The sequence below is a fragment of the Salvelinus alpinus genome, chromosome 22 (assembly GCF_045679555.1).
Source record: "Salvelinus alpinus chromosome 22, SLU_Salpinus.1, whole genome shotgun sequence".
Classification (NCBI taxonomy): domain Eukaryota; kingdom Metazoa; phylum Chordata; class Actinopteri; order Salmoniformes; family Salmonidae; genus Salvelinus; species Salvelinus alpinus.
The window spans coordinates 40,813,089-40,839,399 of NC_092107.1; the positions used below are offsets into that span (position 1 = coordinate 40,813,089).

At 47.0% G+C, this 26,311-nt stretch overlaps 1 protein-coding gene across 2 annotated transcripts in view; it reads left to right on the top strand.

Moving 5' to 3' along the window:
• The window catches only part of dync2h1 (dynein cytoplasmic 2 heavy chain 1), a 337,560-nt gene that overhangs the window by 121,039 nt on the left and 190,210 nt on the right, over window positions 1–26,311 (top strand). For both annotated transcript variants that reach the window (XM_071360118.1, XM_071360119.1), the window contains 5 exons: window positions 11,840–11,905; window positions 12,038–12,088; window positions 12,178–12,255; window positions 14,321–14,452; window positions 17,143–17,215. In XM_071360118.1, coding sequence (XP_071216219.1) covers window positions 11,840–11,905; window positions 12,038–12,088; window positions 12,178–12,255; window positions 14,321–14,452; window positions 17,143–17,215 — 400 coding nt within the window. The remainder of the gene's footprint in view (window positions 1–11,839; window positions 11,906–12,037; window positions 12,089–12,177; window positions 12,256–14,320; window positions 14,453–17,142; window positions 17,216–26,311) is intronic.

The following is a 26,311-nucleotide window of genomic DNA, read 5'->3' on the forward strand; positions in this document are numbered from 1 at the left end:
AAAACCTCAAGGTCACACCACAAAATGGAATAGAAATAACAGACTTTACTTTCACTGATTACTGAATAACGCACATGCAGTAGTGGTGTGTGGGTAAAATCCCTGGGGAAGGCCCCCCCCCCCCCCCCAAAGCCATATTCCAACCTACAGTATGTGTTGTGATAATTGCGTTGTTTGCGCTATAACCTGTTAGATCATATGTCTTGACACGATATTTCTTGATATATAGGCCTAAGGCTGAGACAATGAGAAGACACAGTGGCAGAATAAATTCAACCAGACCTTTTTGTTTTATCACAAAACCGGATAGCAACATCTGTCCAGTGAAGTCCACAAAGTATATTGCATGTACAGTAACAGACAGTTACATGACCTACAGCATGGTCAAGCAAGTTAATGTTTCTGACATTTTTCGACTACTAAACAACTATTGATTTAGAACCATGGAGAATTACCACAAGTTGCATCCGTTTAGGAAAGGGACAATTTTACCTAGCTGGCTCGCTAGCCACCGGAAGACAACAACACAATGAGATGCAACAATTCAAGTGTATCTGTCAATGACATATATGCTCTCAATGGGATTTGATAGGAGTGAAGCCAAATCCAAGCTGGCTTCCGTTGACACTTTTTTTAGTGTGCCGAGACCATTCACAGTTATACTCACTCAGTTTAGCGCAACGCTGATTTAGATTTTGTTTTGTTGTCGAGGAAGGCCAGATGCCCGCTGGCTTCCCTTGTCTTCACTGCTACAGGCAGCAACAATGTTCTACTGGTTTGGACCAGACAGTATCACTACATGTAGAGAGACAGAGGAACTGTTTCACTCACTCTGCTGCTTTCTCCTGGGAGATACAGTCAGCCTCTTGAAGGAAAATTATGAAACACAAGAGTTCTATGCGTTTATCTGGGGTAGTCACTGTGGAGCTATCTGGGGTAGTCACTGTGGGGCTGTCTGGGGTAGTCACTGTGGGGCTGTCTGGGGTAGTCACTGTGGGGCTATCTGGGGTAGTCACTGTGGAGCTGTCTGGGGTAGTCACTGTGGAGCTGTCTGGGGTAGTCACTGTGGGGCTATCTGGGGTAGTCACTGTGGGGCAGTCTGGGGTAGTCACTGTGGAGCTGTCTGGGGTAGTCACTGTGGAGCTGTCTGGGGTAGTCACTGTGGAGCTGTCTGGGGTAGTCACTGTGGAGCTGTCTGGGGTAGTCACTGTGGAGCTATCTGGGGTAGTCACTGTGGAGCTATCTGGGGTAGTCACTGTGGGGCTGTCTGGGGTAGTCACTGTGGAGCTATCTGGGGTAGTCACTGTGGGGCTGTCTGGGGTAGTCACTGTGGGGCTGTCTGGGGTAGTCACTGTGGGGCTGTCTGGGGTAGTCACTGTGGAGCTGTCTGGGGTAGTCACTGTGGAGCTGTCTGGGGTAGTCACTGTGGAGCTGTCTGGGGTAGTGTAGTCACTGTGGGGTTGGTGTAGGACATTGGATAGAACACTAGGCCACTTAAAGGAAAACTCCAAAATGTTATTTTGGTATTAGTTGAAATTAGTTGAAATTGTCCCACAATGTTTTGCTTGTCATCAATCAAGATATGTTAATACAGAATTCATCATATGAAGCAAAACATGTTGGGACTATGTCTACATTGGACTAATGAAGCAAATACCAAAAGATTGTTTTTGGGTGGCGTTTTCCTATAATTAGAGAGTGCATAGAGCTTTATTGGGTCCAGGTGTGTGTGCGCGTATGTGTGGTAGGATAGTAAAACAAACGTGAGTGTTTGTATAATAATTATAATAGTAATAATAGTTTGGTGGGTGCTTATATTTGTCCTGTTTCACACGTGTGTATTGGAAATGTGTTTTTGCATATCCCACTCTCCCTGGGACACTCTCCCTGGGACACTCTCCCTGGGACACACTCCCTGGGACACACTCCCTGGGACACACTCGGAGAGCGGGGTCACGGCCAGGGTCTGCCATTATCAGCAGCGACCCTGGAGCATTAGGGTTAAGGGCACATCGACAGATATTTCACCTTCGCTCAGGGATTAGAATTGGCAACCTTTCGGTTACTGGCCCAACGCTATAACTGTGTGTGTGTGTGTGTGTGTGTGTGTGTGTGTGTGTGTGTGTGTGTTTTGACTCCGCTCTGCTGTGGTTGTGTGGTCATAGAGTGTGCACTGTGACCCTGCCAGGTAAAGTGTGTGAATTAATTGGTGATTTATGTTGTCTCTTTGAGAAAATGTGCTGTAGGGATGGAGTGGTTGAGGCTATGAAAGGTGAAAGGTCATGTACAGTTGAGCTGATGTGTATCTATGTTCCAGATAATATCTGAGGTATGGTCGTCATGCTAAGTGTTGTGGTTCATCTGATGAGTCAGTGTTAATACTGATGGGTCAGATAGGGCTGAGCCTCAGTATAGAAGCTGTTCCTGAATAATTCAGAAAAAAACCTGCGTTAGCAGTCCTAGCACTCCTTGTGTGTGTGTGTGTGTGTGTGTGTGTGTGTGTGTGTGTGTGTGTGTGTGTGTGTGTGTGTGTGTGTGTGTGTGTGTGTGTGTGTGTGTGTGTGTGTGTGGTGACAGAAAAATAGATAAATGTGAGAGTCCAGGTGGGTTTAGCTGGTGAGAATAAATGGATCCTTTGGGCTCCAAACCGCCATGCTCCAGAATCTATCAGCAGGCTGTGTGTCATAAACGGCCCACCCTCAGCATTTATTAGCTGAGGGAATAGGGGAGCCAGTGTCTCCGTTTCTCTCTGTCTCTCTCTGTCTCTGTCTCTTTCTCTGTCTCTATCTCTCTCTTTCTCTGTCTCTATCTCTCTCTTTCTCTCTGTCTCTGTCTCTCTCTCTCTCTCTCTGTCTCTCTTCGCCCCCCCCCCCCCCCCCCAGGGAGAGTGTCCCAGGGAGAGTGGGATATGCAAAAACACATTTCCAATACACACGTGTGAAACAGGACAAATATAAGCACCCACCAAACTATTATTACAAATACAGATGTGCCAAGCATTTAGCGTCATACCCAAGAAGACTCGAGGCTGTAATTGCTGCCAAAAGTGCTTCAACAAAGTACTGTGTAAAGGGTCTGAATACTTATGTAAATGTGATATCTGTTTTTTGTTTTTAATAAATTAGAAAACATTTCTAAAAACCTGTTTTTGCTTTGTCATTATGCGGTATTGTGTGTAGATTGATGAGGGAAAAAAACGATTTAATCAATTTTAGAATAAGACTGTAACGTAACAGAATGTGGAAAAAGTCAAGCGGGTCTGAATACTTTCCGAATGCACTGTGTGTTTAAATTGCCAAAGCAATTTAGTTTGAAATGAAACCACTTTCTGTCAAAATTAGAAAACGTGTAATATCTGAAAATATAATGTTAGTCTAGCGTTAGCTAGCTATCTCACCTGTATACATCACCGTGCGTGATGGACGCGTCTCCCTGTCACAGAGGCCATGCCACGGTTGCCCTTAGTTTGAAGATGTAATCCAGAGACCGGTGTTTCCTCCATCTCTTTATCTATCAGACTCCACTGATTTCACAACTTGATCCTTCAGAAAGTGGAGAGACACACTTATGCAGCTCCACTACACAATACATTATTTTTAAAGCTGCGTTCAACAGGATTACCAACACCGACTGACAAGCTTCTATGGCCGACCAATCCGAACTCCTCCCTCAGCATGTCCAGCCCACTTATTATCTCAGCCAATCATGGCTAGTGTGAAGGTTGCTAACTTTTTCTGTGGCTTAACAAGGCTTGTAACTTAACAATTGTATTCATATTTACAGAAGGCATACAAGTTTGTTAAGGCACATGAAAGTTCACATGTTCAAGAAGGCATTTCTGCCAAGAAATGCATTTTGATTAAAAAATATATAATAATTACGTTCAAACAGCTCTCCTGTGAAGTCGTAACTTGCGACATATGCCTAGTTTCCTGAATTGTGTCACATATTAAGGAAGATGCCAGACCTGAGGATAATGCTGAAGAGTTTAAGAATAGCCTATTTTAATTTGTGGTCTGTACATTTTATCACTTTGGTCCCGTGTGGCTCAGTTGGTAGAGCATGGCGCTTGCAACGCCAGGGTTGTGGGTTCAATTCCCACGGGGGGACCAGGATGAATATGTATGAACTTTCCAATTTGTAAGTCGCTCTGGATAAGAGCGTCTGCTAAATGACTTAAATGTAAATGTTTAGTATACCATCATCACCACAGGCCTTTTTGGGTCTGTGGTGTTGTATTTGTATTTTTTTGTTGTATTTGTATTTTTGTTGTATTTGTATTTTTGTTGTATTTGTATTTTGTTCTGTGGCTCATCCAATGTAGTTGGAGAATCAAGTGGGTTAAGGTAGTCTTTAATAGCTGATTCTAAGTAAATGATCATGTATGCTGAACAGAAATATAAACGCAACAATTTCAAAGATTTTACTGAGTTACAGTTACTGAGTTACAGTTACTGAGTTACAGTTACTGAGTTACATATAGGAAATCAGTCAATGTAAATACATTCATTAGGCCCTAATCTATGGGTTGCACATGACTGACCAATCAGAACGAGTTATTCCCCACAATAGGGGGACAGAAATACTCCTCAGTTTCATCAGCTGTCCGGGTGGCTTGTCTCATGATCCTGCAGGTAAAGAAACCGGATGTGAGGTCCTGGGCTGGCGTGGTTACAGGTAGTCTGCAGTTGTGAGCCCCATTGGAGGTTCTGCCAAATTCTTTAAAACAACGTTGGCGGCAGCTTGTGGTATAGAAATTAACATTCAATTCTCTGGCAACAGTTCTGGTGGACATTCTTGCATTCAGCATGCCAATGCCGGTCCCTAAAAATGGAGACATCTGTGTCATTGTGTTGTGTGACAAAACTGAACATTTAAGAGTGGCCTTTTATTGTCCCCAGCACAAGGTGCACCTGTATAATGAGCATGCTGTTTATTCAGCTACTTGATATGACACACCTGTCAGGGGGTTGGATTGTCTTGGCAAAGGAGAAATAAAAGCTCACTAACAAGGATGTGCACAGCATTTTAGAGAAATAAGCTTTTTGTGCGTATGGAACATTTCTGGGATCTTTTATTTCTGCTTATGAAACATGGGACCAACACTTTACATGTTTCATTTATATTTTTGTTCAGTATACATGTTTTTGCGTTTGGTTCTTTGTTATATGGCTGAACAGGTTGTAGAAGTGGTTTATCCATACATCTTCATTTTGGATAGATAGCTCTGTGTTGTTTTTTTCTTCCCAGAAGTGATTTGATTCTATGGATTCTTGAATCACAATGAGCGGTTTTCTGTCATGCTGTTCCTTCTTTCGATCGCCAAACATTTCTGTAAATAACCCAACGATAAAGCCTTGTGTTCCTGTTGGTGGTAGGTGCAGCCAATTCAGCTGCCCTGCACGCCGGGTAGGCAAACTGTTGCCATTTCATGTGTCTGAAGTTACAAACTCTGCCTTCCCGGTGGGCCTGGAGAGGAAATCAAGTGCACTATGTCACCGCTGGCCAATCAGATTGCTCAGATGACCGAGTCTGCAGTAACGTAGCAGACATAAAGAAAGCTACAGCAAAGTTGATACTGTGAGATTTCAAAACGTTTAAAACCATGACTAGAGAGAGACTGTCAACGAATACAGCAAAGAGCTGCTGTTTTTATGAGTGAGTTTATGTTTAAGTTCTTACTCAGCACTGTCAACACTTTGTATTCAACATTTTTATAAGACATAAAATGAGTGTTCTTCCTATTTCCACTCAGCGCTACAACAAGCACTGCAGCAGTAATGAATGACTACAACAAGCACTGCAGCAGTAATGAATGACTACAACAAGCACTGCAGCAGTAATGAATGACTACAACAAGCACTGCAGCAGTAATGAATGACTACAACAAGCACTGCAGCAGTAATGAATGACTACAACAAGCACTGCAGCAGTAATGAATGACTACAACAAGCACTGCAGCAGTAATGAATGACTACAACAAGCACTGCAGCAGTAATGAATGACTACAACAAGCACTGCAGCAGTAATGAATGACTACAACAAGCACTGCAGCAGTAATGAATGACTACAACAATCACTGCATCAGTAATGCATGACTACAACAAGCACTGCAGCAGTAATGAATGAGGAGGACAGTGTATCTATAGGCTTGTGTTGTTATTATTATTATTAGCGGCTTGGGTCTTGTTTAATATCAAGGAATATTTCACGTTCTCTGTTCGTAGGAGTAACAGCGTGAATTTGTGCATGAGGCAGAAATAATGTGGTGCGACTCGAGTTTCTCCATCAGCTGGAAGACGGTGTCCCTTTTTGGTCAGTGTCAGTTGAGGATAGGGAGAGAGGAAGGATGTTGAGAGACGGACCCTCAGTCTGCTGCTCTCTCCCCCCGCTGAGACTGACCCTCAGTCTGCTGCTCTCTCCCTCCACTGAGACTGACCCTCAGTCTGCTGCTCTCTCCCTCCGCTGAGACTGACCCTCAGTCTGCTGCTCTCTCCCTCCGCTGAGACTGACCCTCAGTCTGCTGCTCTCTCCCTCCGCTGAGACTGACCCTCAGTCTGCTGCTCTCTCCCTCCACTGAGACTGACCCTCAGTCTGCTGCTCTCTCCCTCCGCTGAGACTGACCCTCAGTCTGCTGCTCTCTCCCTCCGCTGAGACTGACCCTCAGTCTGCTGCTCTCTCCCTCCGCTGAGACTGACCCTCAGTCTGCTGCTCTCTCCCTCCGCTGAGACTGACCCTCAGTCTGCTGCTCTCTCCCTCCGCTGAGACTGACCCTCAGTCTGCTGCTCTCTCCCTCTGCTGAGACTGACCCTCAGTCTGCTGCTCTCTCCCTCCGCTGAGACTGACCATCAGATGGAGGCACCATCAGCCCAGATAAGATAAAAAGCCTAATTATTTAAATTAATGCTCACTCAGCTGTGCCTCACAAGTAATACAACAGATCTATTACAGGTGTGATCATATAGCCTACCTCAAATTTTTAAATATATATTTTTTTAAATGTCCCGAACAACAATGCATTGGCAGGTAAATTTAAGCAAAGCCAATATGTGGTGATAATGTATTGGGCCTATAGCTTACTGCACAAACCTCATTGCTACAGTACTGTTTTTAATTGGTTAATGTTGCATAGGCTTACATTTTGTAAGTTATGTTAATATAAAATCAGAGTGGTAGATCTCAGGTTGCATTTTGACTCAGAAAGTGATCTTGACTCAGAAAAGGTTGGTTGGTGACCACTGATCTATAGGGTTAGGGGTTGGGTTAGGGGGTAGTATGCAGTTTGTTCGGCTTCGATGCCTCGTGGTTTATTATTGCTCCGTTGAATTAGATAGGGATTTTTCTGTGATCTGATAGGGGTGTCAGTGGGCTGACTGTGAATGATCTGACAGAATCTGGATTGAGGTCGGTGTTAAAGTAGTCTACAGTACTACTGCCCAGGGATAAGCTACACTACCTGTCAAAAGTTTTACTACACCTACTCATTCAAGGATTCTTTCTTTCTTTTTACTATTTTCTACATTGTAGAATAATAGTGAAGACATCAAAACTATGAAATAACACATGGAATCATGTAGTAACCAAAAAGGTTTAAATAAATACAAATATATTTTATATTTGAGATTCTTCAAATAGCCACCCTTTGCCTTGATGACAGCTTTGCACACTCTTGGCATTTTCTCAACCAACTTCATGAGGTACCAAGTCCATATTATGGCAAGAACAGCTCAAATAAGAAAAGACAAACGACAGTCCATCATTACTTTAAGACATGAAGGTCAGTCAATATGGAACATTTCAAGAACTTTGAAAGTTTATTAAAGTGCAGTCGCAATAACCATCAAGCGCCATGATGAAACTGGCTCTCATGAGGACCGCCACAGGAAAGGAAGACCCAGAGTTACCTCTAATGCAGAGGATACGTTCATTGGAGTTACCAGCCTCAGAAATTGCAGCCCAAATAAATGCTTCAGAGTTCAAGTAACAGACACATCTCAACATCAACTGTTCAGAGGAGACTGAGTGAATCAGACCTTCATGGTCGAATTGCTGCAAAGAAACCACTACTAATGGACACCAATAAGAAGAAGAGACTTGCTAGGGCCAAGAAACACGAGCAATGGACATGAGACCGGTGGAAATGTGTCCTTTAATAGCGATTTTTTTTTCTTCTTTTTCTCCAACCGCTGTGTCTTTGTGAGACGCGGTGTAGGTGAATGGATGATCTCCACGTGTATTTCCCACCGTAAAGCAAGGATGGTGTGGGGGTGCTTTGCTGGTGACACCGTCTGTGATTTATTTAGAATTCAACGCACACCTAACCAGCATGGCTACCACAGCATTCTGCAGCAATACGCCATCCCATCTCAGATGACCTGGCCTCCACAAACCCCCGACGTCAACCTAATTGAGATAGTTTGGGATGAGTCGGACCGCAGAATGAAGGAAAAGCAGCCAACAAGTGCTCAGCATATGTGGGAACTCCTTCAAGACTGTTGGGAAAGCATTCCAGGTGAAGTTGGTTGAGAAAATGCCAAGAGTGTGCAAAGCTCTCATCAAGGCAAAGGGTGGCTATTTGAAGAATCTCAAATATAAAATATATTTGGATTTGTTTAACACTTTTTGGGTTACTAAGTGATTCCATATCTGTTATTATTCTACAATGTAGAAAATAGTAAAAATAAAGAAAAATCCTTGAATGAGTAGGTGTTGTAAAACCTTTAAAACTTTTGAACGGTACTGTACAGGTGTACCCTACCGAAGGAGTTCCCTCGAAGCCTACCATTGACTGTATACAGACCCAGCGTGCGACCCATCTACAAGAGTTGTGACCCGTTTTTGAAAATGATGTTCTGTTAGTTGGTTTAGGGGCCATACGGGGGAGGGAATGCTGTCACAGGTGTTTGTCCCCCTGTGTGCTGAGGGTGTCAGGTTCTTGTCCAGTTCTGGCATTTAGGCCGCCACAGACTAGTACATGTCCCTGGAAATGATTGATCTCCCCCTCCAAGATGGAGAAGCTGTGTTTATTAAGTATAGGGCTTTTACTGGGGGAAATACAGTAGCTAGCACACATGGGGACATTATTCTCTGTTGAGATCATTCAATTAGGAAATTCAAAAGGAATTCATTTAATAGAGTGGGTTCGGTCTGCTCTATACCAAATTTGCATACCCCCTGAGTCCCTTCCCTGTTTCACACCTGGTAGTTTGGTGGATGGGACTACCAGCTCTCTGTAACCTAGAGGGCAGGTCTGTCTCCTATATACCAGGTTTCTTGTAGGATTATGTTAATGTATTTGATGAAGTCCAGGTTCCTGCTCTTTAGGCCAAAGACAGATGACTTCAGGCCTTGGATATTCCAAGATGAGGTAGTGAAGGCTTTGTGTTCCATAAAGTGTCCAATGTTGTTAGTCGTGTGGTTTGGCCTCAGGCCAGTAAGTGTGAGCAGAGCCTGCTGAGCATCTGGAACATGCCATTGGCTTGGGCCAGTGTAAGAGTGGGGGTTGGGCCTGTTTTCCTGCTCATGGCCTGGGTGTATTTTTACTTTCATGTTGAGGCCTTCTTTGAGGGAGTGGTGGGCATGTGGTGGGCAGGAGGGGCCATAGCAGAGTGTTTCGCTGCTCTGGGCGGGGTGTCTGTTGATCTGTTGCTCCTGTGTGAGGTGTTGGGACTGCGGTTTAGGGCGATGTCCTTTTAGGGTCCTGGTCGAAGGTGGGCACTGCTGCCTTATATAGGTGTGGACCTGGTAATAAAAGGCTGTCCAGGGTGGAGTGGTGGGTAGATGTTAGGTTTTGAGGCACAGTCACAGGAAATGCTTACATTAACTTACTGTATGGTGGCAGGGTGGAAGTATTTTCGGTGGTAGCAGGGTGAAAATAACTACTCATGAGTTGGGGAAAGTGGAAGAAGTTTTTTCAATCACTCCCTTGAGTGCTGTGGCCACCCTGTCCTGCTGTGCTCTCAGGTCATTTGCGCCTGTGGGCTGTTCTGCTGGTTTCTATGCGGGGGTGGCCAGCTCTCTCATGGGTTGTTCTCTGTCACACATCATCTTTCTCACCTTCTCCTGCCGCTGGGCCTCCTCCTTCTGCCCCTGCTCTTTCTCCTGTTGAAGTTGTCTCACCACAGTCCAGAGTGCAGACACGTCTCTCTCACCCTCTAGCTCTCCAGGTCTAGTTGAGGGGGGGGGGGGGGGGGGGTGTTGTCTGGGTCTGGTTGAGGTGGTGTTGTTGTCTGGGTCTAGTTGGGTCTAGTTGAGGGGGTGTTGTTGTCTGGGTCTAGTTGGGTCTAGTTGAGGGGGTGTTGTTGTCTGGGTCTAGTTGAGGGGGTGTTGTTGTCTGGGTCTAGTTGAGGGGGTGTTGTTGTGCAGGACTGTTGTCTGGGTCTGGTTGAGGGGGTGTTGTGCTGGACTGTTGTCTGGGTCTAGTTGAGGGGGTGTTGTTGTGCAGGACTGTTGTCTGGGTCTGGTTGAGGGGGTGTTGTTGTGCTGGACTGTTGTCTGGGTCTGGTTGAGGGGGTGTTGTTGTGCTGGACTGTTGTCTGGGTCTGGTTGAGGGGGTGTTGTTGTGCTGGACTGTTGTCTGGGTCTGGTTGAGGGGGTGCTGTTGTGCTGGACTGTTGTCTGGGTCTGGTTGAGGGGGTGCTGTTGTGCTGGACTGTTGTCTGGGTCTGGTTGAGGGGGTGCTGTTGTGCTGGACTGTTGTCTGGGTCTGGTTGAGGGGGTGCTGTTGTGCTGGACTGTTGTCTGGGTCTGGTTGAGGGGGTGCTGTTGTGCTGGACTGTTGTCTGGGTCTGGTTGAGGGGGTGCTGTTGTGCTGGACTGTTGTCTGGGTCTGGTTGAGGGGGTGCTGTTGTGCTGGACTGTTGTCTGGGTCTGGTTGAGGGGGTGCTGTTGTGCTGGACTGTTGTCTGGGGAATAAGTCTAAGTTTCTCTAAATCTATATTTTTGTTAAAAAAAAGCGCTCATCTGCTCATGACCTGTCTCTCTCTCTCTCTCTCTGACTCTTCTCTCTCGCTCTCTCTTTCCCTCCCCTCCCTTTCTCTCTCTCTCTCTCTCTCTCTCTCTCTCTCTCTCTCTCTGACTCTTCTCTCTCGCTCTCTCTTTCCCTCCCCTCCCTTTCTCTCTCTCTCTCTCTCTCTCTCTCTCTCTCTCTCTCTCTCTCTCTGACTCTTCTCTCTCGCTCTCTCTTTCCCTCCCCTCCCTCTCTCTCTCTCTCTGACTCATCTCTCCCGCTCTCTCTTTCCCTCCCCTCTCTCTCTGACTCTTCTCTCTCGCTCTCTCTTTCCCTCCCCTCTCTCTCTCTCTGACTCTTCTCTCTTGCTCTCTCTTTCCCTCCACTCCCTCTCTCTCTCTCTCTCTCTCGCTCTCTCTCTGACTCTTATTTATCTCCCTCCCTCCCTCCCTCCGACTCTTATTTCTCTCTCTCGCTGACTCTTCTCTCTCGCTCTCTCTTTCCCTCCCCTCTCTCTCTCTCTCTCTCTCTCTGACTCTTCTCTCTCTCTCTCTCCCTCCCCTCTCTCTCTCTCTCTGACTCTTCTCTCTCGCTCTCTCTTTCCCTCCCCTCTCTCTCTCTCTCTGACTCTTATTTATCTCACTCTCTCTGACTCCCTCCCTCCCTCTCTCTGACTCTTATTTCTCTCTCTCTCTCTGACTCTTATTTATCTCTCTGACTCTTCTCTCTCTCTCTCTCTGACTCTTCTCTCTCTCTCGGACTCTTCTCTCTCTCGCTCCCTCCCTCTCTCTCTCTCTGACTCTTCTCTCTCTCTCTGACTCTTATTTCTCTCTCTCTGACTCTTCTTTCTCTCCCCCTCCCTCCCTCTCTCTCTCTGTTCTTCCTCTGCAGGCTGACCAGCTGATGTTTGCCATGCACTTTGTCAGAGGGATGCACCCAGACCTCTTCCAAGAGAATGTAAGTTGTTATAACCATTCATAACATGATCATTATCACACATAGGCTTTTCCTCTTCAGTCAGGAAGTCCTGTCCACTTGACATCATCTCCTATTCATCATAATGCTGTTGTCTATCTGCTTCCACTACAGGAGTGGGACGCCTTCACTGGCCTCGTAGTAGGGGATATGGTGAGAAAGGCGGTACGTACAACAGCACTGTGTGTGTGTCTCATTCACCTCGTCTCTCTTATCACAGTTGAACCGATCTTCTATTCCTTTTCCGTCTACAGGATACCCAGAAATCTTTGCGGGAGCAGATTCCTTCCTGGATTGATCAAGAGAGACTTGGAGCTGTAGCCATGTTCAAGGTTTGTACACTGAGTGTACAAAACACCTTCCTAATATTGAGTTGCACACCCCTTTGCCCTCAGAACTTCCTCAATACGTCGGGACATGGACTCTACAAGGTGTTGAAAGTGTTCCACAGGGATGCTGGCCCATGTTGTGATGCCAATGCTTCCCAAAGTTGTGTCAAGTTGGCTGGATGTCCTTTGGGTGGTGGACCATTATTGATACACATGGGAAACTTGACCATGAAAAACCCAGCTGCGTTGCAGTTCTTGACACAAACCGGTGTGCCTGGCACCTACTACCATACCCTGTTCAAAGGCACTTACATCTTTTGTCTTGCCCCTTCACCCTCTGAATGACACACATACACAATCCATGTCTCAATTGTCTCAAGGTTTAAAAATCCTTCTTTAACCTGTCACCTCACCTTCATCTACACTGATTGAAGAGGATTTAGCAAGTAACATTAATAAGGGGTCATAGATTTCACCTGGATTCACCTGGTCAGTCTGTCATAGAAAAGGGTTCTTAATGTATTGTATAGTCAGTGTATATAAACTCAGCAAAAATAGAAACGTCCTCTCGCTGTCAACTGCATTTATTTTCAGCAAACTTAACATGTGTAAATATTTGTTTAAAACATAACAAGATTCAACAACTGAGACATAAACTGAATAAGTTCCACAGGCATGTGACTAACAGAAATTGAATAATGTGTCCCTGAACAAAGGGGGGGGTCAAAATCAAAACTAACAGTCAGTATCTGGTGTGGCCACCAGCTGCATTAAGTACTGCAGTGCATCTCCTCCTCATGGACTGCACCAGATTTGCCAGTTCTTGCTGTGAGATGTTACCCCACTCTTCCACCAAGGCACCTGCAAGTTCCCAGACATTTCTGGGGGGAATGGCCCTAGCCCTCACCCTCTGATCCAACAGGTCCCAGACGTGCTCAGTGGGATTGAGATCCGGGCTCTCTCTGGCCATGGTAGAACACTGACATTCCTGTCTTGCAGGAAATCACGCACAGAACGAGCAGTATGGCTAGTGTCATTGTCATGCTGGAGGGTCATGTCAGGATGAGCCTGCAGGAATGGTACCACATGAGGGAGGAGGATGTCTTCCCTGTAACCCACCTCCAAATCGATCCGCTCCAGAATACAGGCCTCGGTGTAACGCTCATTCCTTCGATGATAAACGCGAATCCGACCATCTCCCCTGGTGAGACAAAACCGCGACTCGTCAGTGAAGAGCACTTTTTGCCAGTCCTGTCTGGTCCAGCGACGGTGGATTTGTGCCCATAGGCGACGTTGTTGCCGGTGATGTCTGGTGAGGACCTGCCTTACAACAGGCCTACAAACCCTCAGTCCAGCCTCTCTCAGCCTATTGCGGACAGTCTGAGCACTGATGGAGGCATTGTGTGTTCCTGGTGTAACTCGGGTAGTTGTTGTTGCCATCCTGTACCTGTCCCACAGGTGTGATGTTCGGATGTACCGATCCTGTGCAGGTGTTTTTACACGTGGTCTGCCCTTGCAAGGACGATCAGCTGTCCGTCTTGTCTCCCTGTAGCGCTGTCTTCGGCATCTCACAGGATGGACATTGCAATTTATTGCCCTGTCCACATCTGCAGTCCTCATGCCTCCTTGCAGCATGCCTAAGGCACATTCACGCAGATGAGCAGGGACCATGGGCATCTTTCTTTTTGTGTTTTTCAGAGTCAGTAGAAAGGCCTCTTTAGTGTCCTAAGTTTTTATAACTGTGGCCTTAATTGCCAACTGTGAGCTGTTAGTGTCTTAACGACTGTTCCACAGGTGCATGTTCATTAATTGTTTATGGTTCATTGAACAAGCATGGGAAACAGTGTTTAATCTCTTTACAAGGAAGATCTGTGAAGTTATTTGGATTTTTACGAATTATCTTTGAAAAACAGGGTTCTGAAAAAGGGGACGTTTCTTTTTTTGCTGAGTTTACCATGTTCAAGGTTTGTAGACATACTGTACATTCACACTGTGAAAGGAGACTCTCTTTAGCCTTTTAGCTTCATCCTTTCATTCCATCCCTCTTTTCTCCACTCTTCTGATGTAGAGTACGTTCCCAGGCCTGTACCAGTCTCTGTGTCTGAGTGACTCGGATCTCTGGCTCTCCTTCTCACGGAGCTCCAACTGTGAACAGGAAGTCCCGCCCTCCATCGCCAAGAAGATCAAACCGTTCCAGCAGGTGAGGTGTCCATCACTGATTAACATGAGTCAAACCTTGTGTTTCACTGATACATAATCAATTGTCCTATATGTTTAGTCATTTACAGGATAAGCTCTCTTTACAGTGCTCCCAGATTGAGTCATTTCCTACTCCCTCTTAATTTTCCCCTCTCCCGTCTCCTCTCTCTTCTTCTCCCGTCTCCTCTTCCTTCTCCCCTCCTCTTCTCCCCTCCTCCCCTCCTCTTCTCCCTTCTCCCCTCTCCTCTTCTCCCGTCTCCCCTCTCCTCTTCTCCCGTCTCCCCTCTCCTCGTCTCCCCTCTCCTCGTCTCCCCTCTCCTCGTCTCCCCTCTCCTCTTCTCCCGTCTCCCCTCTCCTCTTCTCCCGTCTCCTCTCTCTTCTTCTCCCGTCTCCCCTCTCCTCTTCTCCCATCTCCCCTCGTCTCCCTTCTCCCGTCTCCCCTCTCCTCTTCTCCCGTCTCCTCTCTCTTCTTCTCCCGTCTCCCCTCTCCTCTTCTCCCGTCTCCCCTCGTCTCCCTTCTCCCGTCTCCCCTCTCCTCTTCTCCCGTCTCCCCTCTCCTCTTCTCCCGTCTCCTCTCTCTTCTTCTCCCGTCTCCTCTCTCTTCTTCTCCCCTCTCCTCTTCTCCCCTCCTCCCATCTCCTCTTCTCCCGTCTCCCCTCTCCTCTTCTCCCGTCTCCCCTCTCCTCTTCTCCCGTCTCCCCTCTCCTCTTCTCCCGTATCCCCTCTCCTCCCGTCTCCCCTCTCCTCTTCTCCCGTCTCCCCACTCCTCTTCGCCCGTCTCCCCTCTCCTCTTCGCCCCTCTCCTCTTCTCCCGTCTCCCCTATCCTCTTCTCCCGTCTCCCCACTCCTCTTCTCCCGTCTCCTCTTCTCCCGTCTCCCCTATCCTCTTCTCCCGTCTCTCCTCTTCTCCCTTCTCCCGTCTCTCCTCTTCTCCCTTCTCCCGTCTCTCCTCTTCTCCCTTCTCCCTTCTCTCGCCTCTCCTCTTCTCCCCTCTCCTCTTCTCCCGTCTCCCCTCTCCTCTTCTCCCGTCTCCCCTCTCCTCTTCTCCCGTCTCCTCTCTCTTCTTCTCCCGTCTCCCCTCTCCTCTTCTCCCATCTCCCCTCGTCTCCCTTCTCCCGTCTCCCCTCTCCTCTTCTCCCGTCTCCTTTCTCTTCTTCTCCCGTCTCCCCTCTCCTCTTCTCCCGTCTCCCCTCGTCTCCCTTCTCCCGTCTCCCCTCTCCTCTTCTCCCGTCTCCCCTCTCCTCTTCTCCCGTCTCCTCTCTCTTCTTCTCCCGTCTCCTCTCTCTTCTTCTCCCCTCTCCTCTTCTCCCCTCCTCCCATCTCCTCTTCTCCCGTCTCCCCTCTCCTCTTCTCCCGTCTCCCCTCTCCTCTTCTCCCGTCTCCCCTCTCCTCTTCTCCCGTATCCCCTCTCCTCCCGTCTCCCCTCTCCTCTTCTCCCGTCTCCCCACTCCTCTTCGCCCGTCTCCCCTCTCCTCTTCGCCCCTCTCCTCTTCTCCCGTCTCCCCTATCCTCTTCTCCCGTCTCCCCACTCCTCTTCTCCCGTCTCCTCTTCTCCCGTCTCCCCTATCCTCTTCTCCCGTCTCTCCTCTTCTCCCTTCTCCCGTCTCTCCTCTTCTCCCTTCTCCCTTCTCTCGCCTCTCCTCTTCTCCCCTCTCCTCTTCTCCCGTCTCCCCTCTCCTCTTCTCCCTTCTCCTCTTCTCCCGTCTCCCCTCTCCTCTTCTCCCCTCTCCTCTTCTCCCCTCTCCTCTTCTCCCGTCTCCCGTCTCCTCTTCTCCCCTCTCCTCTTCTCCTCTTCTCCCGTCTCCCCTCTCCTCTTCTCACGTCTCCCCTCTCCTCTTCTCCCGTCTCCCCTCTCCTCTTCTCACGTCTCCCCTCTTCTCTTCTCACGTCTCCCCTCTCCTCTTCTCACGTCTCCCCTCTCCTCTTCTCACGTCTCCCCTCTCCTCTTCTCACGTCTCTCCTCTTCTCACGTCTCTCCTCTTCTCACGTCTCCCCTCTCCTCTTCTCCCGTCTCCCCTCCCGTCTCCCCTCTCCTCCCGTCTCCTCTTCTCCCATCTCCCCTCGTCTCCCGTCTCCCCTATCCTCTTCTCCCGTCTCCCCACTCCTCTTCTCCCGTCTCTTCTTCTCCCGTCTCCCCTATCCTCTTCTCCCGTCTCTCCTCTTCTCCCTTCTCCCGTCTCCCCTCTTCTCCCTTCTCCCGCCTCTCCTCTTCTCCCCTCTCCTCTTCTCCCGTCTCCCCTCTCCTCTTCTCACGTCTTCACTCTCCTCTTCTCACGTCTCCCCTCTCCTCTTCTCACGTCACCCCTCTTCTCCCGTCTCCCCTCCCGTCTCCCCTCTCCTCCCCTCTCCTCTTCTCCCATCTCCCCTCGTCTCCCGTCTCCCCTCTCCTCTTCTCCCGTCTCCCCACTCCTCTTCTCCCGTCTCTTCTTCTCCCGTCTCCCCTATCCTCTTCTCCCGTCTCTCCTCTTCTCCCTTCTCCCGTCTCCCCTCTTCTCCCTTCTCCCGCCTCTCCTCTTCTCCCCTCTCCTCTTCTCCCGTCTCCCCTCTCCTCTTCTCACGTCTTCCCTCTCCTCTTCTCACGTCTCCCCTCTCCTCTTCTCACGTCACCCCTCTTCTCCCGTCTCCCCTCCCGTCTCCCCTCTCCTCCCCTCTCCTCTTCTCCCCTCCTCCTCACTCTCTTTCTCCTTGCAGGTGCTGTTGGTTCAGGCCATCAGGCCAGATAGACTACAGAGTGCCATGGCTGCCTTCACCTCGCAGGCCCTGGGTGAGTGTGTGTGAGTGTGTGTGTGTGAGTGATCCCTTCCGTCCGACATAAATCTGTCTGTCTAGTAAAAGTGTCATCATTAGTGCTGATTAATCCATCCTAACGACACACGCCGTAAACACAGCAGAGGTCAACCGCATCGGCTGCATCTCTTCTCACTGCAGACGCAATGCAGTGAGTCAGCACTTTATCTTCTTATGGCTGCAATCCCGTTAACGGGATGATATGACAACAGCCAGTGAAAGTGCAGGGCGCCAAATTCAAACAACAGAAATCTCAAAATTAAAATTCCTCAAATGGTATTTTATACCATTTTAAAGGTAATCTTGTTGTTAATCCCACCAAAGTGTCCGATTTCAAATAGGCTTTTCAGCGAAAGCACCACAAACGATTATGTTAGGTCACTGCAAAATCACAGCCAAACACAGTCATTTTTCCAGCCAAAGACAGGAGTCACAAAAAGCAGAAATAGAGATAAAATTAATCACTAACCTTTGATGATCTTCATCAGATGACACTCATAGGACTTCATGTTACACAATACATATATGTTTTGTTCGATAAAGTTAATATTTATATCCAAAAACCTCAGTTTACATTGGCGCCATGTTCAGAAATGCCTCCAAAATATCCAGAGAAATTGCAGAGAGCCACATCAAATAACATAAATACTCATCATAAACTTTGATGAAAGATACATGTTTTACATAGAATTAAAGATACACTTGTTCTTAATGCAACCGCTGTGTCAGATTTCAAAAAGCTTTACGGCAAAAGCACAATATTCAATAATCTGAGAACAGCGTTCAGCCACAAAAGGAAGCCATACAGTTACCCACCAAATTGTGCAGTCAACAAAACTCATAAAAAGCATTATAAATCTTCACTTACCTTTGCTGATCTTCGTCGGAATGCACTCCCAGGACTCCCACTTCCACACGAAATGTTTGTTTTGTTCGGTAATGTTCATCATTTATGTCCATATAGCTATTTTTGTTAGCGTGTTTGGTAAACAAATCCAAAGCCAGAAAGCGCGTTCACTAAAAGCTGACGAAATGTCAAAAAGTTCCATAACAGTCAGTAGAAACATGTCAAACGATGTATTGAATCAATCTTTAGAATGTTTTTAACATAAATCTTCAGTAACGTTCCAACCAGAGAATTACATTGACTTCAGATATGCGATGGAACAGAGCTCCCTCTCATGTGAATGCGCATGGTCAGAGCATGGCCAGGTCATGATAGACCTGACTATTTCCTGTCTCCTTCGGCCCCACTTCACAGTAGAGGCATCAGACAAGGTTCTACAGACTGTTGACATCTAGTGGAAGTCGTAGGAAGTGCAAACTCATCCATATCCCACTGTTTGTTCAATAGGGGCTGTGTTGAAAATCTACCAACCTCAGAATTCCCACTTCCTGTTTGGATTTTTTCTCAGGTTTTTGCCTGCCATATGAGTTATGTTATACTCACAGACATCATTCAAACAGTTGTAGAAACTTCAGAGTGTTTTCTATCCAATACTAATAATAATATGCATATATTAGCAACTGGGACTGAGGAGCAGGCAGTTTACTCTGGGCACCTTTTCATCCAAGCTACTCAATACTGCCACTGCAGCCATAAGAAGTTATACAACTGATGTACTTGAGGAGTCATCAGTCCATATAACATGCACACGAACACACACACACACACACACACACACACACACACACACACACACACACACACACACACACACACACACACACACACACACACACACACACACACACACACACACACACACACACGTAGAGAACCAGCCGCCATCACATACACACAGAAACACGTGAGCACACACCTGCAGAGAGAAAGAGACTATACTCACATACACACAGAAACACGTGAGCACACACCTGCAGAGAGGAAGGGACTATACTCACATACGGTTCCTGTACTCCATGAATGGAGTTGCCTGATACAGCAACGATAGGGGACGTGTACAGTGATTCATAGACCGTCATTACTCTTAATTTGCCACTAACAGACACAGACACACAAACACACACACACACACACAGACACGTGAACGCACACTGAGGATGAAGCACAGTAAATTCATCTCTAGCCATTTCTCTTCATTTGACACACACTCACGCGCACACACACACACATGGCTATATGCACACACACATCCAAACCTCCGTAATCTATCAGCGGTGTGTGTGTGTGTGTGTGTGTGTGTGTGTGTGTGTGTGTGTGTGTGTGTGTGTGTGTGTGTGTGTGTGTGTGTGTGTGTGTGTGTGTGTGTGTGTAGACCTGCTGAATATGTGGTGATTTCTCTTCATTATGCCAGCGGGCTCAGAGGGGAACACAAAGCGATATGATTGGACGATTAGCCCCATGGAGGGAGAACAGATTGGCTGTAATTCACTGGAGTCACGGAGGTCTGACGAGGTTTCTCCTGCATGCGTACCTGCAAGTGTGTTTGCTTGCATGTGTTTCTTACGTCTTCAATGTAGATTTCAGACCCTCAGTCTTGGAGAGATTCCTCATTGACGTGTTAGGTCAGCAGTGTTACTGTTAATGCACCTTTACTAAGGGACATATTTTGCTATGCTGTCATCAACAGAGTTTAGTAGTTGGGTCCCAACAGTTGGTTCTTGTGTCACTTTGTTGCATTTAGTGTCTGTCGTAAGCAACATTAGTTGACAACTGCTGTGTACTGATATGATGGATTGTATGTATTCATCTAACTGGGGGAGCATTTGTCCATCTTCCCATGTTGGCTCGATTCCAGTGGTCAAATTAGTGTTTCTCTAGAATTTTCACTACTATAAAACTTAAATTAATAGCCCAGGCTTTTATTTGGTTGAAACACTGAACAGAACATGAGCTTATTTGAGACAGGCTTCTATTTGAGACAGGCTTCTATTTGAGACAGACGTCAAATTATTATTATTATTTTTGAAATTTTTACCTTTATTTAACTAGGCAAGTCAGTTAAGAACAAATTCTTATTTTCAATGATGGCCTAGGAACAGTGGGTTAACTGCCTTGTTCAGGGGCAGAACGACAGATTTTTACCTTGTCAGTTCGGGATTCGATCTTGCAACCTTTCGGTTACTAGTCCAACGCTCTAACCACTAGGCAACCTGCTGCCCCAATTCCTTAATGCTAATCAATTTCTTCATTTTCTGCTCTAATAGTTTACACACTGTGTCACATTTCTTTTGTCTTAGTATGCCTCAATAAAAAAACAACTTTTTCTCTACTAATTATTCTCCTCTTTGACTGCGTTTTGGTCAGTTCTTACTTTCGCCACTAGAGGGCGATCAGCCAAATCCTATGGTTCTGTACTCCTGAAGTTGTTGACTGTTTCTGTGCTTGCCAGTTAGCTAGCAGTACTCAGCAGTAAGCAGCCAGTGGCTAGCAGTTTCTTACTGGTGATAACAATTGATGATTGGTATAATTTTTTCTAGGCATTACTGAATTATTTTATGTAACAAATCGAACATTAAACCTTTTGAACAATTCATGGTAATTCATGGTAACCTTGTAAACTATTTATTTTGAGAAACGGGTGTTAAAATGAAATGTGTGACATTGCCCGGCTATTAAAAGGGACACGTCTATTTGGTACTCAGCGTTTAATTGACATTTTTATGGTATTTTCTCTGAAGAAACAGCCGCACATTCCAGTCATTCCTCTCAGGACGTTATCCTTGACTGGACAATCTTTCCTACCATATTTTTATTTTATTTTTTATTTCACCTTTATTTAACCAGGTAGGCTAGTTGAGAACAAGTTCTCATTTGCAACTGCGACCTGGCCAAGATAAAGCATAGCAGTGTGAACAGACAACAACACAGAGTTACACATGGAGTAAACAATAAACAAGTCAATAACATGGTAGAAAAAAAGAGAATCTATATACAATGTGTGCAAAAGGCATGTGGAGGTAGGCAATAAATCGAATAATTACAATTTAGCAGATTAACACTGGAGTGATAAATCATCAGATGATCATGTGCAAGTAGAGATACTGGTGTGCAAAAGAGCAGAAAAGTAAATAAATAAAAGCAGTATGGGGAGTGAGGTAGGTAAATTGGGTGGGCTATATACCGATGGACTATGTACAGCTGCAGCGATCGGTTAGCTGCTCAGATAGCAGATGTTTAAAGTTGTTGAGGGAGATAAAAGTCTCCAACTTCAGAGATTTTTGCAATTCGTTCCAGTCGCAGGCAGCAGAGAACTGGAAGGAAAGGCGTCCAAATGAGGTTTTGGCTTTAGGGATGATCAGTGAGATACACCTGCTGGAGCGCGTGCTACGGGTGGGTGTAGCCATCGTGACCAGTGAACTGAGATAAGGCGGCACTTTACCTAGCATAGCCTTGTAGATGACCTGGAGCCAGTGGGTCTGACGACGAACATGTAGCGAGGGCCAGCCGACTAGGGCATACAGGTCGCAGTGGTGGGTCGTATTAGGTGCTTTAGTAACAAAACGGATGGCACTGTGATAAACTGCATCCAGTTTGCTGAGTAGAGTATTGGAAGCTATTTTGTAGATGACATCGCCGAAGTCGAGGATCGGTAGGATAGTCAGTTTTACTAGGGTAAGTTTGGCGGCGTGAGTGAAGGAGGCTTTGTTGCGAAATAGAAAGCCGACTCTAGATTTGATTTTGGATTGGAGATGTTTGATATGAGTCTGGAAGGAGAGTTTGCAGTCTAGCCAGACACCTAGGTACTTATAGATGTCCACATATTCTAGGTCGGAACCGTCCAGGGTGGTGATGCTAGTCGGGCGTGCGGGTGCAGGCAGCGAACGGTTGAAAAGCATGCATTTGGTTTTACTAGCGTTTAAGAGCAGTTGGAGGCCACGGAAGGAGTGTTGTATGGCATTGAAGCTCGTTTGGAGGTTAGATAGCACAGTGTCCAAGGAAGGGCCAGAAGTATACAGAATGGTGTCGTCTGCGTAGAGGTGGATCAGGGAATCGCCCGCAGCAAGAGCAACATCATTGATGTATACAGAGAAAAGAGTCGGCCCGAGAATTGAACCCTGTGGTAATAGGGGGTGCGACAATGGCGGCGGACAGTTTCAGAAATAGGGGGTCCAGATTGTCAAGCCCAGCTGATTTGTATGGGTCCAGGTTTTCCAGCTCTTTCAGAACATCTGCTATCTGGATTTGGGTAAAGGAGAAGCTGGGGAGGCTTGGGCGAGTAGCAGCGGGGGGGGCGGGGCTGTTGGCCAAGGTTGGAGTCGCCAGGAGGAAGGCATGGCCAGCCATTGAGAAATGCTTGTTGAAGTTTTCGATTATCACGGATTTATCGGTGGTGACCGTGTTACCTAGCCTCAGTGCAGTGGGCAGCTGGGAGGAGGTGCTCTTGTTCTCCATGGACTTTACAGTATCCCAGAACTTTTTGGAGTTAGAGCTACAGGATGCAAATTTCTGCTTGAAAAAGCTGGCCTTTGCTTTCCTGACTGACTGCGTGTATTGGTTCCTGACTTCCCTGAACAGTTGCATATCGCTGGGGCTCTTCGATGCTATTGCAGTTCGCCACAGGATGTTTTTGTGCTGGTCGAGGGCAGTCAGGTCTGGAGTGAACCAAGGGCTATATCTGTTCTTAGTTCTGCATTTTTTGAACGGAGCATGCTTGTCTAATATGGTGAGGAAGTAACTTTTAAAGAATGACCAGGCATCCTCAACTGACGGGATGAGATCAATATCCTTCCAGGGTACCCGGGCCAGATCGATTAGAAAGGCCTGCTCGCAGAAGTGTTTTAGGGAGCGTTTGACAGTGATGAGGGGTGGTCGTTTGACCGCGGACCCGTAGCGGATACAGGCAATGAGGCAGTGATCGCTGAGATCTTGATTGAAGACAGCAGAGGTGTATTTGGAGGGCAAGTTGGTCAGGATAATGTCTATTAGGGTGCCCATGTTTACGGATTTAGGTTTGTACCTGGTGGGTTCCTTGATGATTTGTGTGAGATTGAGGGCATCTAGCTTAGATTGTAGGACTGCCGGGGTGTTAAGCATATCCCAGTTTAGGTCACCTAACAGAACAAACTCTGAAGCTAGATGGGGAGCGATCAATTCACAGATGGTGTCCAGGGCACAGCTGGGAGCTGAGGGGGGTCGGTAGCAGGCGGCAACAGTGAGAGACTTATTTCTGGAGAGATTCATTTTTAAAATTAGAAGTTCGAACTGTTTGGGCATAGACCTGGAAAGTATGACAGAACTTTGCAGGCTATCTCTGCAGTAGATTGCAACTCCTCCCCCTTTGGCAGTTCTATCTTGACGGAAAGTGTTATAGTTGGGTATGGAAATCTCAGAATTTTTGGTGGCCTTCCTAAGCCAGGATTCAGACACGGCAAGGACATCAGGGTTGGCAGAGTGTGCTAAAGCGGTGAGTAAGACAGCCTTAGGGAGGAGGCTTCTGATGTTGACATGCATGAGGCCAAGGCTTTTTCGATCACAGAAGTCAACAAATGAGGGTGCCTGGGGACATGCAGGGCCTGGGTTTACCTCCACATCACCCGAGGAACAGAGGAGTAGTAGGATGAGGGTGCGGCTAAAGGCTATCAAAACTGGTCGCCTAGAGCGTTGGGGACAAGGAATAAAAAGAGCAGATTTATGGCCGTGGTAGAATAGATTCTGGGCATAATGTGCAGACAGGGGTATGGTGGGGCACGGGTACAGCGGAGGCAAGCCCAGGCACTGGGTGATGATAAGAGAGGTTGTATCTCTGGACATGCTGGTCTCAATGGGTGAGGTCACCGCATGTGTGGGAGGTGGGACAAAGGAGGTATCAGAGGTACGGAGAGTGGAACTACGGGGTCCATTGCAAACCAAAACAATGATAACTAGCCTGAACAACAGTATACAAGGCATATTGATATTTGAGAGAGACATACAGTAAGGCATAAAGTGATTGCAGGTCTTGATTGGGAGAGCTAGCTAAAACAACAGGTGAGATAACAGCAGCTAGTCAGCTAACACAGCAACAGCAGGTAAAAATGGCGACGACTAGGCAGAGAGGGTCGGATTAACTACACACAGAGCCTGAGTTAAAACACAGAGCCGACAGATAAAACACAAATAAACAGAATGGAGTACCGTGAATTAATGGACAGTCCGGCAGGCATCAGCTATGTAGCCAAGTGATCATAGTGTCCAGGGGGCAGCCGTAGATGGAGCAGGGAAGCCGCCACTAAACTAGCACGCGGCGTTTAAAGTTAGTAGCCACGGGGGGTGGTCTGCTCAGACGGAGGGGGTCTGCTCAGACGGAGGCCGGTTGAGGGCACAGCGGATGGGGTATTCGTCTGCAGACCAGACGTGGTCGTGTCGACTGAGAATCCAAGCCGGATGGCGATGGCGAAAGAGAGGTTGTGATTGTAGAATTGTGTTTGCTAACTGGTGCTAGCTTCGTGGCAGTGGCGCTAGCTGCGCTAGCTGCAAGCTAGCTGTGAGGATCAGAAGTAGTGGCTCAGGGATTACGGCAGGAATCCGGCGTTGTTGTCGAGAGACAGTCCGATGCTGGTAAATTAGTGAGTAATATCCAGGCTAATAACAGGGCTGGTTTCTGTGCAGAAGGTAAAAGCTGCTAGCACACACACACACACACACATATCTGCTTCTTTATTCTCCCCCTCTGCCATCTACCTCCCTGGCTATTTCTCTTTTACGTCTCCTCTCAATCTATACCTCTGGTTTTCCTCCATCTCTTTCCTTTCATTTCTTCCTCAGTCTGTCGTTTGACTGCCCACACACACACCCTCTCTCTCACACACACACACACACACACCCTCTCTCTCACACACACACACACACACACACACACACACACACACTCTCTCTCTCTCACACACACACACACACACACACACACACACACACACACACACACACACACACACACACACACACACACACACACACACACACACACACACACACACACACACACACACACACACACACTCTCTCTCTCTAATCTGCCAGGAAACAAAGGGTTCTTTCTGCCTAATGAGCCACCTATTCATTCTGATAATCCTGCTAATTGCATGTAGTTTTATGCCAGCGCTATCAATGACTCTGCAAATTGGTGTTTGTGTGTTTTAGTGTGGACCCATGCATATGAAAGCTTCACAACTGCTGAATGAGACTGATAATTGGACTGCTACACAGTTAGATTTGGCAAATTATCACAGCAATAATGTCAGCAAATAGGCTGTCAGATGTTACCTAGCGATGTGGAGTTATCAGACCATAACCATGTCCCTAAACACTGTCAACCTGACACACTGATGTTAGTCTCCTCCCCTCCTCACACACCATCATTATCTCTCTCTGAGAGTGTGTGTGGTCTGGCTCAGGGTTGTGTTCGGTACTGGTACTAACCCATTCTGTCTTACCCAGACAAGCCCCTGGGTTGGAGACGGGGGGAGAGGGTGAGGTGGTGTGTAGAGGCTGGAGTTGGCCAGGGGTTGACGGGATGGAGAGGAGGAGATGGGATGACAAGGCTCTGATAGGTTATTGAAGCACCGGTCTTCTCACTTCTGTAGAGATAATGAGGAGTCTGCTTCTCTGTGAGCAGCTGTCCTACACAACACAGAACGTGATTAGTTAGGTTCTCACACACACACACACACACACACACACACACACACACACACACACACACACACACACACACACACACACTCACACATATACAGCTCGCCGTACCTCCAGTGCACCATCACTAAGACTACTTGACTGTATTCAACATATTGTGGAGCAGAGTTGCACTGCATGCTAACATCTATACTAGCTGCTACACTTGAGGGAAGTCCTGATATGTAGTGATCATTGCTAAGCCCTACGACCTATCCAGGTAACGGCCCATTTCCCTTTTTATTAGAATGGAACTCACCCTAAGGCTAACCCTGCTATTGTAAAGTGGTTGTTCCACTGGATATCATAAGGTGAATGCACCAATTTGTAAGTCGCTCTGGATAAGAGCGTCTGCTAAATGACTTAAATGTAATGTAAATGTAAATGTTGACTGCTAAAGTTACCATGTGATGCAGAGGTGTTTGAGCGGCTGTCATTCAATTCCTTCTGAAA